The following is a 15,717-nucleotide window of genomic DNA, read 5'->3' as shown; positions in this document are numbered from 1 at the left end:
CCCTTCTTAGTTGACATCATTTCCAGGAGGGAATTACAGATGGATCCTGCCAAAGTCCAAGCAATCAGAGATTGGATCCTTCCTACCACTCTGAAAGGAATCCAGCATGTTTTGGGCTTTGCCAATTTCTATAGGAAGTTCATTAAAGGTTACTCCTTCATCATTGCTCCGATTACAACACTAACAAGAAAAGGGTCTAATTCTGCAGCTTGGCCACCTGAGGCACTAAAAGCCTTTTCGTTTCTGAAAGAAGCCTTCATGTCAGCTCCTATCCTTTGGCAACCTGATCTCAGTTGTCCTTTTCAGGTAGAGGTGGATGCTTCTTCAGTAGGAGTGGGGGCCGTCTTATCCCAGTTCTTCGAGGATCAGAATGCTCATCCTTGTGCTTATTTTTCCCAAAGATTCTCTCCGGCAGAACAAAACTACACCAATGGGGAACATGAATTGCTTGCCATAAAACTTGCTTTTGAAGAGTGGAGGTACTTGCTGTAAGAGCTGAGCACCTAATCTCTGTAACCACAGATCACAAAAATCTTTAATATCTTCAGACCGCCCAATGGTTAAACCCACGGCAAGCCAGGTGGGCACTCTTCTCCAGTTTTTCTTTCAAGCTCAGTTATCGTCCAGGGTCTCTTAATCGGAAAGCAGATGCACTTTTTCATTCATTGAATTCAGATTAGTCCACAGATCTTCTGGACAGACAATTCATCCTAGATCCTGCCTCCTTTGCTGCAACTCGTACTACTTCACTTCCTCCACCGGGAAGAACCTTCGTTGCACCAGAACTCTGAAAAAGACTGCTCACGTGAGCTCATACCTAACCTTGTATAGGACACGCAGGTAGCCTCAAGACTCTTAAGTTCATCCAATGTTCCTATTGGTGGCCTCATCTGAAGACGGATGTTTTGGAATACAAAGCTGCCTGCCCAAAGTGCGCCAAAAATAAAAGTCCAAGAGGATCACCATCTGGTCTTCTTTTCTTCATCCACTATCGGTTCCACAAAAACCCTGGACACACATCTCAATGGATTTTATAACTGACCTGCCTGTCTCCAGAGGACGAAACACCATTTGGGTCATTGTGGACCGATTTTCCAAGATGGCGCATTTTGTCCCACTCACAGGCCTTCCAACAGCTCCACAGCTATCGAAATTGTTCATATCAGACATCTTCTGGTTACACGGACTTCCACAAGAGATAGTTTCCGATTGAGGGCCTCAATTTGTGGCTAAATTCTGGAAAGCACTGAGTTCAGCCCTTGAAATGGAATTAAGTTTCTCCTCTGCATACCATCCCCAATCGGATGGCCAGACTGAGAGAGTGAACCAAGACTTAGAGACTTTCCTACGACTTTTCATGTTTTCTTCTCAGGACGATTGGCTGGACTATCTTCCATTTGCTGAATTTGCTCACAATAATCTTTACCATTCTGCTACCCATTCCACACACTTTTATGTGAATTATGGGCTTTATCTCCTGTGCTGGGGGCAGCCATGTTGGAGACCAGAGTATTACCAATAAAGTTCCCATTCTGTGTCCAGCCAATCCTGCATGTTCTCCCCTTTCAAAAGGGGGCTGGCTCAGAGGGAGAGTGCCAGTGCTTCAAGTTACCTCCTTGTGAAAGGTTCTCCAGCTCTGTGCTCCCAGGTTACTTCTGGTGCCCTGGTCCTGGTTGCTCTCATCTATCGGTTACCTAAACGCTACTGCAGTCCTGCTGTCTAAGTCCGTCGCCACTCGTGGAAGCGCTCGCGGGGTCCCAGGTTGTAGAGGAGCTCCAGGTGCTAATGGTGGTTCTCGCAGACGTCTTCATTTCTCCAAAGTCCAAGTTCTTCAGCCTCGTCTTTCAATCACAATCACAGTCCTCATTTCTTCAAAGTCCAAACTCTTCAGCCTCGTCTTTTAATCATAAAACACAGTCTTCAGTTCTTCTGTACCGGAGTTCTTCAGCTTCACTCTTCAAGTCATTTAACCATAGACTCTAATTCTTCCAGTTTCTTCAATTTCTCCAATATTCATGTACAGCCTGTTATTTATTAAAACTACAGTTATCTTCCTACGGAGTCCTCCTTTTCTTTACGCCCTCTGGCCAACGTTAACACTAAGTTTGGCCTCCACCCCATGAGGAGGAATTACATTCAGCCACTTTGTTTACTCTCCTCACAGGTAGCTGTCCCTTCAGCCAAAACTCGGTTGTCGGAACCCCAACTTACGCCGAGCGTGACAACCAGGGGGTTATAGCAAAGGGGGGAGCAAATAATAGTATACTAAGCCCTTATTAAGGGTACTTAGTTGGCAACATGGCTGAATTTTATTGTGGCCATAAGGGTGCAGTGTGGCTGGCTCCATCATACTCTGTGTCTCTCTAGAGGGCTCTGTGTGGGTTAACTGTGTTTTAACCTCTTTCTCTACTGTGTGCATGTATTGTTACTTTTACCATGTCAAAAGAGTGTGTGCCCTGCACTGCAGAGTGCTTATTGTCCTCAGGGGGATCACTACAGTGTACCTAGAGTAGTACACCTTCTCAGGCTAGTGGGTCAAAACCGGTGTGGCTAGACTCACTAAAGGGAATGATATCAAACTTTTCTCATAAATTGTCCCAAACTAAGAAAGAGACATAATACTTAAGACAGTCTATGGATGACCTGATGAATAGAGATTCAGTGTCCATCCCAGCGTCTCAGACATCTACCATTTGTCCACAAAAGCGTACGCTGGCACAAATCATACATACTGACACCGATGATGACACTGATGCAGATGACGGTGATGTGGATTTAGGTGGGGGGAATACAGGCCCTAATAGAGACTATTAGGGAGGTCCTGCACATTCCTGATACTGTGATGGAAGACACGGAGGAATCTCATTTCAATGGAAAAATAAATCCTCTGCTACCTTCCCTGCATCTAAAGAGTTAAATTCTCTATTTGAAGAAACTTGGCTCACTCCTGACAAGAAGTTTAAAATCCCTAAAAGGTTAATAGCATCTTTCCCTTTTCCGCAGGATGACAGGAAAAAGTGGGAAGTCCCGCCATTTGTTGATGCCTCAATTTCTAGGTTGTCCCGTAAGATAATCTTACCAGTCCCGGGTACAGCCCCTTAAAGGACACGGTTGTCGCAAGGTTGAGACCACTCTCAAATCTCTGTACACGGCTGTGGGGGTGGTCCAGAGACCCACTATAGCTTGTGCTTGGATCTCTAGGGCCATTTCAGAATGGTCAGGTACTCTAATAGAGGACTTAGATTCCTCACAGGGGGGGAGATAGATTTAGTCCTACAACATATACAGGACTCATCTAATTTTATGGTTGAGGCCCTAAAAGAGATAGGCTTATTCCACGCATGCTCCATGCTCATGGCCATCTCAGCACGTAAGGGCTTATGGCTACATCAGTGGAATGCGGATGCAGATTCCAGGAAGGGTGTGGAAGGCCTACCGTTCACAGGTGAAGCTCTGTTTGGAGATGAACTGGATACATGGAAATCCAAGGCTACGGCGAGTAAGTCTACATACTGTACCTTCCTTCTGCAGCAACCCTTGCTAGGAAGACCTACACGGCCCCAACTCTGCAGTCCTTTCATCCAAAGGTAATTCGACTACCTTCAAAGGTAACAGAAGTAAACAGAAAACCTGCAACTGCAGGTCCGCCGGAACAGACCTCCGGCTCTGCTTCCTCAAATCTTTCAGCATGACGGTGGGCCGCACTGCCTGTAAGTCAGGCAGGTGGGAGCCCGCGGTGATCTCAGGTCTGGAGGAAGAGGAATTCTTGGTGTCTCTGTATATCAAGGATGCGTACCTTCACATCCCAATCTGCCCGCCTCATCAGGCTTCTCTAAGGGTTGCATTACAGGACTGTCACTACCAGTTCCAGGCCCTGCCTTTCGGCCTCTCAACGGAACCTCGTGTGTTCACGAAGGTCATGGCGGAGATGTTCCTCCTTCTCAGGCAGGGAGTGTACATAATTCCGTACCTGGATGACCTGCTTATAAAAGCATCATCCAAAGAGAGGCTGCTGGACAGCATTGCAATCTTGACTCAAATGCTCCAGGATCACGGGTGGATTCTGAATCTATCAAAATCTTACCTGGAACCAACGAGAAAGCTTACGTTTCTGGGAATGATACTGGACACAGAAGCAATGAGAGTTTTACTTCCATTGGAAAAGGCATTGGTAATCCAGTCGATGGTACGGGAGGTTCTAAAACCACCCTGGATATCGGTGCATCTGTGCATTCGTCTTCTGGGAAATATGGAGGCGGATCATGAAGTGCTTCAGTATGGAAGGTTCCACGCGAGGCCCTTCCAGCTGGATCTGTTGGACAAATGGTCCGGATCGCATCTACACATGCACCAGAGAATTCGTCTGTCGCTAAGAGCCAGGATTTTTCTGCTGTGGTTGCTTCAGACTTCTCACCTAACGCAAGGCCGACGGTTGGGGATTCAAAATTGGATTCTTCTAACCACAGACGCAAGCCTCAGAGGTTGGAGAGCAGTCACCCGGGGGGAACAGTTCCAAAGAAGATGGACAAGTCAGGAAGCCACTCTTCCGATCAACATTGTGGAACTAAGGACCGTATACAATGCCCTTCTGCAGGCTTCACATCTTCTTCAAGATCAAGCCATTCAGGTTCAGTCGGACAATGTAACATAGTAACATAGTAACATAGTATCTGAGGTTGAAAAAAGACAATTGTCCATCGAGTTCAACCTATTTGTGGTGTCCTATGCATGATGATTTGACTAAAATTTCTGACTGATGCTGCTGTCAGCCATTGCATTTTATCCCTATTTATAGTAACTATAATGCATGACTATGCACCATACCCCTGGATATCCTTATCCAATAGGAATTTATCTAACCCATTCTGAAAGGTGTTGACAGATTCCGCCATTACAACTCCCTCGGGCAGGGAATTCCAAACACGTATTGTCCTTACCGTGAAAAAGCCTTTACGCCGTATTGTGCGGAATCTCCTCTCCTCTAACCTGAGCGAGTGTCCACGAGTCCTCTGTGTTGATCTAACCAAAAACAGGTCCCGTGCAAGCTCTGTGTATTGTCCCCTTATATATTTGTAGATGTTGATCATATCCCCTCTTAGTCTCCGCTTTTCCAATGTAAACATGCCTAGTCTTTCAAGACTTTCCTTGTATTCCATCGTCTCCATGCCCTTAATTAGTTTGGTCGCCCTCCTCTGTACCTTTTCAAGCTCCAGGATATCCTTTTTGTAGTACGGTGCCCAGAACTGTACACAGTATTCAAGGTGTGGCCTCACTAGTGATTTATATAACGGGAGTATAATACTCTCGTCCCTAGCATCAATACCCCGTTTTATGCATGCTAATATCTTATTAGCCTTCTTTGCTGCAGTCCTACTTTGGGTACTACTGCTTAGCTTGCTATCTATGAGGACACCTAAGTCCTTTTCCAGTACAGAATCCCCTAATTTTACCCCATTTAGTAGGTAGGTGTTTGTTCTTGTTACCACAGTGCATTACCTTACACTTGTCTGTGTTGAAGCGCATTCTCCATTTGGCTGCCCATGCTTCTAATTTAACTATTAGCTTCTCTCCCCGAGGTTCAGACGTTCTTAAAAGGAGTTTTGCACACCCAACTGCCCTTTGTGCTTCCCACTGCACCTTGGGATCTCAACGCGGTGTTTAAATTTCTGCAATCTGAATGGTTTGAATCTTTACAGGAGGTTGATATAAAGTTTCTTACGTGGAAGGCCGTCACACTGTTTGCCTTAGGTTCAGCAAGACGTGTCGGAATTGGGGGCGTTGTCTCACAAGAGCCCCTACTTGATTTTTCATGAAGATAGGGCTGAACTCAGAACTCGTCAGCAATTTCTTCCAAAGGTGGTGTCTGCATTTTATATCAACCAACCTATTGTGGTTCCGGTGGTTACCGTCACCTCCTCTACCTCAAAGTCCCTGGATGTTGTGAGGGCTTTGAAGATTTATGTGAAGCGAACAGTTCGTCACAGAAAGTCGGACTCGCTGTTTGTTCTCTATGATCCCAATAAAATTGGGTGTCCTGCTTCAAAGCAGTCCATTGCACGCTGGATCAGGCTTACTATCCAGCATGCTTATTCTTCGGCAGGCTTGCCAGTTCCTAAGATCTGTACAGGTTCACTCGACTAGGTCAGTGGGTTCTTGCTGGGCGGCTGCCCTGGGCGTCTCGGCTTTACAGCTCTGCTGAGCAGCTACTTGGTCAGGTTTGAATACGTTCGCTAAGTTCTACAAGTTCGATACTTTGGCCTCTGAGGACCTTCAGTTTGGTAAATCAGTTCTGCAGGAACCTCAGCACTCTCCCACCTGGTTTGGGTGCTTTGGTACATCCCCATGGTACTAATGTGGACCCCAGTATCCTCTAGGATGTAAGAGAAAATAGGATTTTAATTACCTACCGGTAAATCCTTTTCTCGTAGTCCGTAGAGGATACTGGGCGCCCGCCCAGTGCTTCGTGTGTCCTGCACTGTTACTTAAGTTAAGTATTGTTATGGGTTCAGCCGTTGCTGTTCCTGTTCAAGTTTAATTAGCATGGCTTTCCTCTTGTTTGATGTGTACTGTTTCGTATCTCACCACTATTCTGTTAAATCCTTCTCTCGAAGTATGTCCGTCTCCTCGGGCACAGTTAGTCTGGTAGGAGGGGCATAGAGGAAGGCAGGGCTGCCATCAGAAATTGTGGGGCCAAGGTAAGGACTGACATAATAGGCAGCCCCCCCTCCCCCCCCCATGGAGGAGTTAGCTTTAGAATTGCACTATTTAATGTGTGTGTGTGTGTGTGTGTGTACTATATAGTCATACATACATACATGTGCCGCTGTCGGGAGGGCCCGGGATGCTGATGCTGCTGCTACATACATACATGTTCTGCTGTCGGAAGGGCCCGGGATGCTGATGCCTGCCTGCCTCCATCCCCGCTGTTCTGCTGCTCTCCTCCGTCCTCCTGCAGCTGTATTGAAAATGTCCCTCCCATTTTGGGAGGGAAGTTTTCAATACAGAGCTGCTGGAGGGTCGGAGAACAGCGGCAGAACAGCGGGGACGACGGCGGAACGGCGGGGACGGTGGCGGGCGGGCAGGTGGCTGTATGAGCATCCTGGGCCCTCCTCTCTCTGTCAGAGAGACTGGGCCCTGGACAGTTGTGCACCCCCTGATAGCGGCCCTGGAGGGAGGAGCCAGCCCACACTATTAATTTCTTAAAGTGCCCAAGGCTCTTAGTGGACCTGTTTCTACCCCCCCCCCCCCCACACACACACACACATGGTACTAATGTGGACCCCAGTATCCTCTATGGACTACGAAAAAAGGATTTACCGGTAGGTAATTAAAATCCTATTAATATCTTTATCCTTATGTACTTTCTCCCTCCCATCTGGTGGCCAATCTGTGAATTGCAGATTGTTTCAAATGTAATAAGTGCCCTCCAGTGGTAAATATGAGAGTTACACTAAATAATACTTTTATCCTTATCCTTATGTATTTTATCACTGCCCTCTTGTGGTCAGCCTGTGAACTGCAGATACATTTATCTATAATGACTACACTCCAGTGTTAAATATGAAAGTTGCACTATATAATATAATACTTTCATTTTTTTCTTATGTACTTTATTCACTGCAATCTTCTGGTCAGCCTGTGCACTGCAGATGGTTTCATGTGTAATGACCACCCTTCAGTTGTAAATTTGTGAGTTACACTATGTACTATTGTAGCCTTATCATGGGGGGTAATTCCAAGTTGATCGCAGCAGGAATTTAGTTAGCAATTGGGCAAAACCATGTGCACTGCAGGGAAGGTAGATTTAACATGTGCAGAGAGAGAGTTAGATTTGGGTGGGGTGTGTTCAATCTGCAATCTAATTTGCAATGTAAAAATAAAACAGCCAGTATTTACCCTGCACAGAAATAAAATAACCCACCCAAATCTAACTCTCTCTGCACATGTTATATCTGCCTCCCCTGCAGTGCACATGGTTTTGCCCAATTGCTAACTAAATTCCTGCTGCGATCAACTTGGAATTACCCCCATTGTGTTTATTAATGATACTACTACTACTAATAATAATAATAATAATATACTCTGAGCTGGATCCAAGGGTAATCCAAACTAAATATTCTTCTTTCTTTTTATCTTTTTTTTTTTGTGCATAATAAATCTAGTGTAGCAGCACCCTCTAGTGGGGTAAGTGATGCATAACAGAAATACGGTACATTGGATACCACTAGAAGTGCCTTTAGTGCAGGTTGTGTATGGTGCAGTTCCCGATATTCATACCAAGTAGTGTCAGAGAGTCCGATTATTGAATAGCATGAAATATTAAAAGATAGAACAGAAGATGTTGGGCACCTGTTCTCTGGAACTGCAGGGTCAGGCTGTGTAGGGGCCCCTCAGCCACTACCTCAGTAGCCTCCCTCTTAATCCAACACTGATCCTCCCAGGGCAGACATTCTAGACTAAAGCACAATTGCTCCATTGGTACTGACTGGTCATCAGCACTTATACACTGTGGTGTAAGCATACCTCCCAACATGACCCTCTCCGGGAGGGACAGAATGCTCTGCTCCTGGACTTCCCTCATAATGTATGATTGCTAGCACCTGTGCTGAAACACCTTTCTTATCCATTAACCTGTTCAACACAGGTGCAGACAATCATACATCAAGAGAAAAGTCCAGGAGCAGAGCATTGTGTCCCTCCTGGAGAGGGTCATGTTGGGAGGTATGGTATAAGCTACCAGCTTCTCAACATTGCCGTTGACTGTATCTTGACATACAGTACGTGTGACCTATGCCAGTTACAGCTGCATCAGGCTGGTACAGGAAATTCCTAGTTATTAAAGGATTTTATTTTTTACTCTTCAAGCTTTTTTGGTGCATCTCGATTTATCTGTATATGGGTTAGACCATTTGGCATGGGTAGCTTGATGATGGACCCCCAATGGGTAGGCATGCTCTTGCAGGGTTTCACAAACTTGGTTCCATACCTGGGATCATGGATTGCAGTTATCTTGTCACCTGGCTTCCCCTGTAATTTAACCAGGAATCACTTGCTACTCTATACCTGATTCCATGTGAGGTTCTGGATTACTCCACACAATCAGGTCAGGGATGTGACCGATCCATAGGTTGTCTCATTGGTCAAGGTCTTCATTTTTATTCCTTAATTCCTCATGCTCCTTGCTGGAAGCAGTCAAGATCTTTCTGGGATTTGCCCTGAAATTGTTACTCATTTTGGTGCTTTCCTAAGCCTGATGGAACTTAGGGGTCTATTTACTAAGACTTGGATGGAGATAAAGTGGATGGAGATAAAGTACCAGCCAATCGGCTCCTGTCATTTTTCAAACCCAGCTTATGACATGGTAGTTAGCAGCTGATTGGCTGGTACTTGATCTTCATCCAAAGTTTAGTAAATAGACCCCTTAGGGCCTAATTCAGACCTGATCGCTGCTGTGCGTTTTCTCACAGGCTGCGATCAGGTCCGAACTGCGCATGCGTATGCACCGCAGCAACGGGGTTGGCCGGCCAGCAACGGGATGGTGCGAAACAAGCGTTCACACGGGCGATCGCAAGGTGACTGACAGGAAGAGGGCGTTTGTGGGTGGTAACTGGCCGTTTTGTAGGAGTGTACAGGAAAACGCAGGAGTGACCAGCCGTTTTGAAGGAGGGTTTCTGACGTCAGCTCCGACGCAGATCATCGCAGCGTCTAAGTCCTGGGAAGTGATTAGACTGCACACACTGATGTTTGTGCAGGTCTCCTACACATGCGATCGCACCCCTGCGCACACCACATACCCTTTCCTGTAGGCGGCGACTACCTGATCGTAGGGATGAAGGAGAAATAAAAACACACCCTAGTGATTAGGTCTGAATTACCCTCTTGAGACCGTTTAAGAACCCTTATTAATATCCTGCAGGGAAAATGAAGTGGTATTACCTTGCCACAGTCAGTGAGAAGAGTGTCAGGATCTGTGTTGGGTTTGGTCTGTGGACTGGGACCACTGGGCAGGACTGGATGGGGCTGGAGTGAAGGATAAGAAGGATGAGTCAGAGGCCTTTGCTGGCACAGAGGCCTGGTGTGTAGGGATTACTTACTCTTAATGAGATTTATCCTTTCATTGAATCACTTTACTGTAACAACCATATCAGAAAGCCTGTCCCCCGTATCAGGGGTAAAATTACTAAGATGGGAGTTCTATTTAAGATGGGATGTTGCCCATAGCAACCAATCAGATTCTACTTCTCATTTATCTACCATCTTTTAGAATATAATACCTGGAATCTGATTGGTTGCTATGGGCAACATCCCATCTTAAATAGAACTCCCATCTTAGTAAATTTACCCCAAAGTGTCTGTGAGTATTTTGGAACCTCATTTACTGTCGGTTTTCTGTGCAGGAACGTAAATGGGGAAAACGGTCTTTTGGGTCTGTCTGAGCAGCTCAACATGCACTGTGGGGTCATCAGGACAAGTGCAGGCATGTCGCCAAGAAGGGGCTTGGTCCGACATTACTGGGTGTGGTCACATGTTGCTGGGGGCATGGCTAGCATCTCTTAGGCACTGGAATGACCTTTGTTCTCTTCCCCTCCCCATAAATACTTAGGGGTCTATTCATGAAAAATGTGGAGGTTGACCATGGCAACCAATCAGCTGCTCCGTACAATTGTATAGTATGCAAATTATAAATGTTACGTCAATGCTGATTGGTTCTCCACTGGCTCACTTCTCCACACTTTTCACTGCTTCATGAATAGACCCCATCATTTGCATCCTATGCATTTGTGACAAAGCCAGGAGGGAGAGAGTCCGAAAATGGGGAATGTTCCTAAAACAAACTGTATAACAAATACAATCTACCAACCCTTTCTAAATACTCAACTAGATGAGGGCAAAAGTTACACTGTACATAACTGGTGTATGTAGATATCCAAAAAGTATAAAAATATAGGCACAGCTAGATCTCAACGATGAAGGGATGCAACAGTGTCAGTGGCGTAAGTTCGTCACAGTTGCCCGGAGGCAAGATAAATATTGGTGCCCCCCTATTTCTGAAAAAAAATTATATACTGTCTTTTATTTTAATCACACATTTCTTAGCAGTCATACCCAGGATTAGAACCCATGACCTGTTACACTGGCAGCAGACACCTTATTGATGGAGCTATTTGCTCCTGTAGAGGAAGCATGAGAATTCTAACTATATGAAGTTACGTGTAACTAATTATTCTCATATTTCCTATACAGGAGCAAACCGCTTCATCAGTAAGGTGCCGCATCCAGTGTAATAGGTTGTGGTTTCTAATCCTGGGTGTGATACTTGTAACATGTGTATATTCAGTATAATAAAGAGGGTGTGATTTGTAAGGGGCAGGGACCAGTGAGGAAGTCAGCCACTGAAAAGACAGCGGCAGCTATCAATTAACTTAATTCAATGGTGTCACAAAATGGGAGGAGAGGTGCCTCCTTCAGAGCAGGAGCCCAGCGGCAGATGACTCCGTTGCCTCTCAGAGTTCTGCCTCTGAACAGTGTAGATCAATGATTCCTAAACATGCCAGGATGCCCAAGTGCACTCACAGGGGTGCAACACCATAACAAGGCTTTACTGCTACTATGCCGGCCACACCCCTGAGTGACTGATGTCATGCTGAGCTGGCAGTACCACCAGCCTCAGGGGGAACAGCACCACCCAAAGCACTGGCTGCAAGATTCTGTTCTAGGCACCCTGCTAGCCAGATGGTTGGACCATAGGGCGTCAATGGTGCCATCAACACAATCATAGTTATGGCCCACAAACTCATTATCAGGGGGCTGCAGTTGGTTTTACTATATGTTAACTATTATATTTTATTTTTATTATTCATTAATATTTATTACCTCATATGGTCATTCATTACGGCCTGGACCAATAGGTTTTTGAACAGGAGTGAGCTCAGCCTGCCCTGTTGGAACGAGGAGTCTTGTATAGAAACACTGGGAGCAATTGATGTTTTGGAACCAATATTTAAGAAGAAACAATGTTTTGTGACCGGTGCCAAATACAGCGGCGCTACCAGCGTTTTTTCTAAGACCAATTCCTACTATAAGGAGACATCTATAAAAGTATCTATTAAAGCTGTCATTTGTGAAAACGCATAGATTTACCATAGATGGTGCAAGGGCCTAACAAATATACTCAGTATCTCCCTCCAGTCCTCACACCAAAGCTGGGGAATGTTCAGAGGTCGGTGCATTTGTCCATGTATAAGGTGGAGCTGCCCTATCAGTTCTGGGTGATGCCATAGACCAGATATTTATTATTTATTAACAGTTTCTTATAATGCGCTATACAATTTGAAACAACAGTAATAAAATAAGACTGGGCAATAATATACAGTCATAGAGGCAGGAAGGCCCTGCTCGCAAGCTTACAATCTATAGGGAAATAGGCATTTATACACAAGGACAGGTGCTATCTATTGCATAATTGTCCACCAGACTGCAAAGGTCACTGGTGGGCTATATGATATGGTCACACAGTGATGTTGGCCTGGGGTCAGGAGGATGGGTAAGTGAAGACAGAGAAAAACGAGATTTATGGTAAGAGCTTACCATTGTTAAATCTCTTTCTGCAAGGTACACTGGGCTCCACAAGTATTAACATCAGGGTATAGAGTAGGATCTTGATCCGAGGCACCAGCGGGCTCAATGCTTTTGACTGTTCCCAAGATGCTCATCGCCGCCTCCTCTATAACTCCGCCTCCATGCACAGGGAGCTCAGTTTTGTTAACCAGCCCAATGCAGTAGAAGGTACCAGAGACGACAACCGCTCGTAGCCAAATACACCACACACTCACCACAGGAGAGGGTGTCAGTGGCTAAACCAATACCAACCCAGAGAAGCAAAGTGTGTCAGGGTGGGCGCCTTGTGGAGCCCAGTGTACCTCGCAGAAAGAGATTTATCAACAGTAAGTTCTTACCATAAATCTAATTTTCTGCTGCGGGGTACACTGGGCTCCACAAGGATTAACATCGGGGATGTCCTAAAGCAGTTCCTTATGGGAGGGGACGCACTGTACCGGGTACAAGAACCCGGCATCCAAAGGAAGCATCCTAGGAAGCAGCGGCATTGAAGGCATAGAACCTTATAAACGTGTTCCCTGACCACGTTGCCGCCTTGCATAATTGTTCATGGGTCGCACCACGGTGGTCCGCCCAAGAAGGTCCACACGCCCGAGTAGAATAGGCTTTAATGGTAGCAGGAAGCAGATGACCAGCCTGTACATAAGCATGTGCAATCACCATTCTAATCCATCTTGCCAGGGTCTGCTTGGAAGCAGGCCAGCCACGTTTGTGAAAACCAAACAACACAAAAAGAGAATCCGATTTCCTAATGGAGGAAGTTCTCTTCACATAGATATGGAGAGGCCATACCACATCCAAAGACCACTCTTTGGAAGACAACTCAGGAGAATTAAAGGCCGGAACCACAATCTCCTGGTTAAGGTGTAAGGAAGACACCACCTTAGGTAAATAATCTGGCTGCATTCTAAGAACCGCCCGGTCACAGTGAAAAATCAAATAGGGAGACTTGCAGGATAAGGCACCCAAGTCCGAAACCCTTCTAGCTGAAGCAATCGCCAGCAAGAAAAGGACCTTAAGGGAAAGCCACTTAAGGTCAGCAGAGACAAGAGTTTCCAACGGAGACACTTGCAAGGCCTCTAAAACCACCGACAAGTCCCAAGGGGCCACAGGTGGCACATAAGGAGGCTGAATCCACAACACACCCTGAGTGAATGTATGGAAATCAGGTAGGGTAGCAATTTTTCTCTGAAACCAAACTGACAAGGCAGAGATGTGAACCTTGAGGGAGGCTAGACGCAGGCCTTATTGTAGAAAGGCCAACAGTTTGGCCATACTAAACTTGAAAACGTCATGATTGTGAGACGCACACCAAGTAAAGTAAGCATTCCAGACCCTATTCGAGCAGAAGCCGGCTTACGGGTGTCACGATCCGGACTACTGGACATTATTTTTTACCTTTCAGGTGTCTTCTGAGACTGGCTCAGCGTTCCAAGGCCGGGTCTCAATCATGTTGCTAAATGTCCTTCATATTTCCTCTTTGCCAGTCTGCAGGTGCTGTTATTGGGTACTCTTAAATGGAATGGTGTTTCTAGCTCACCGCGGCCTCCGCCGCCATTACTGTACTCTCAACAGTTGGATGGCTCTGCATAGCGTCCACCGCTATTTTTGCGCTCTCAGTGCGTGGAAGGATCTGTGTGGCGTCTCCTGTCAGCTGCGGCCTTTGCCGTGATTAATACAGTAAATCACTACAGGTCTGTGCGGCGCCTCTCATCCGCTGTAGCTTCCGCAACCGGCTCTGGGAGGTTGCTGTGCAGTTTTACATTCATTGTGTCCTGTGGCCGCTGCCGCCATTACTGTGAAAGCTCCACATGGAATTACAAACCAGGTTTCCCTCCAAGAACCAGTATGGGCGCAGCCATGTTGGTTCTGATCACATGATGATAATTCCACCAATCTACAGTCTCGCTGAGCTCTGCCTGATTGCTGATCCAATCACTGCACTGCTGTGGGACTGATCCTAGACCAGGAAGTTGTCAGTGCTTTGGTTGCCATTACCAGTGTATCATGTCTCTGCTCTCTGTGATTCTGTGTTCCAGGTATTCCAGCTCCTGAGTCTCCAGTTCTGCAGAGACCTGCACCAATCACCACCCTGCGGTGCCTGCCTGACTCCATAGTATACTCATTGCCTTCTGTTATTGGCAGTGCTCCAAAAACACCAGCTTCCAGCATTGGGCTTCCAGTGGTGTTCAGCTACCTACAGTATTGTCATCGGTGCTCCGCCATCGGTGTTCCTGATATCTACAGTATTCAAGTCATCTGTTTTTCCCAATTCATCGATCTCTAGCATCACCAGTGTCATTCAACTCCGCTACTAACACTGGTTCATCCGCACTTCATTCACAGTTCTTCATTATCCGTTCCATCCGGCAAAACCGGCAGTCTACAAGTATCACTCATTCCGCAGTACGTTCAGCCTCTGTACTACATCTGCTGACCAGTTCCAGCTTTCATCTACTCTACAGCACCTAGGTGTTGGTAAAAGGACATTCCATCTTCTAATCTCCCAAGCTAGCCTTGTGCGGATACCACACCTAAGAGAATACTACAACTGCTACTTTTTGTGGAACTATGTACGGTTTTTAATAATTTCTCATATCATACTGTGCAACTGCCAGTGTACAACCAGAACTGTGTTCAATAAACAAACATTAATTTTATATTTGTTGTCGTGGTCACATCTTCGGGCATTGGTGGTAGAAGTCCTCTATGTCTAGGAGTCCTATTCTGCCACCTAGATTCACCTTTACACCAGCCCTTACAACTGAGGCTGTCCCAGACCAACACCATCCCTCAGTTGTGACAACGGGCCTTCAACATAGTTTAAACGACCGCCTCAGAAAAACCCTTGGCCCTCAGGACGGAAGCCTCAAGGGCCATGCCCTCAAAGCCAGACGGGCCAAATCCTGGTAAACACAAGGGCTCTGAACGAGGAGGTCTGGTCATTGTGGAAGAAGAAGGGGACGATTCCACGAGAGACCCAGGATATCGGAGAACAAGTGCCGTCTGGGCCCTGCTGGAGCAACCAGAAGCAGGTTTCCTCCTTCTTGCTTGAACTTCCGTATTACTCTGGCAGGAGTGACACCGGAGGGAACACGT

At 46.2% G+C, this 15,717-nt stretch overlaps 1 protein-coding gene across 1 annotated transcript in view; it reads right to left on the bottom strand.

The window, feature by feature from the left end:
* LOC134983104 (oocyte zinc finger protein XlCOF7.1-like) overlaps positions 1–15,717 on the bottom strand; it is a 163,768-nt gene that overhangs the window by 70,738 nt on the left and 77,313 nt on the right. The window contains exons 10-11 of the mRNA XM_063948805.1: positions 4,085–4,240; positions 3,601–3,748 (exon numbers count right to left, since the gene is read on the bottom strand). Coding sequence (XP_063804875.1) covers positions 3,601–3,748; positions 4,085–4,240 — 304 coding nt within the window. The remainder of the gene's footprint in view (positions 1–3,600; positions 3,749–4,084; positions 4,241–15,717) is intronic.

Source organism: Pseudophryne corroboree (genome assembly GCF_028390025.1).
Source record: "Pseudophryne corroboree isolate aPseCor3 chromosome 3 unlocalized genomic scaffold, aPseCor3.hap2 SUPER_3_unloc_1, whole genome shotgun sequence".
Taxonomy (NCBI): Eukaryota; Metazoa; Chordata; class Amphibia; order Anura; family Myobatrachidae; genus Pseudophryne; species Pseudophryne corroboree.
Note: the sequence above shows the minus strand (reverse complement) of the source record. Positions and strands in the feature narration are given on the sequence as shown.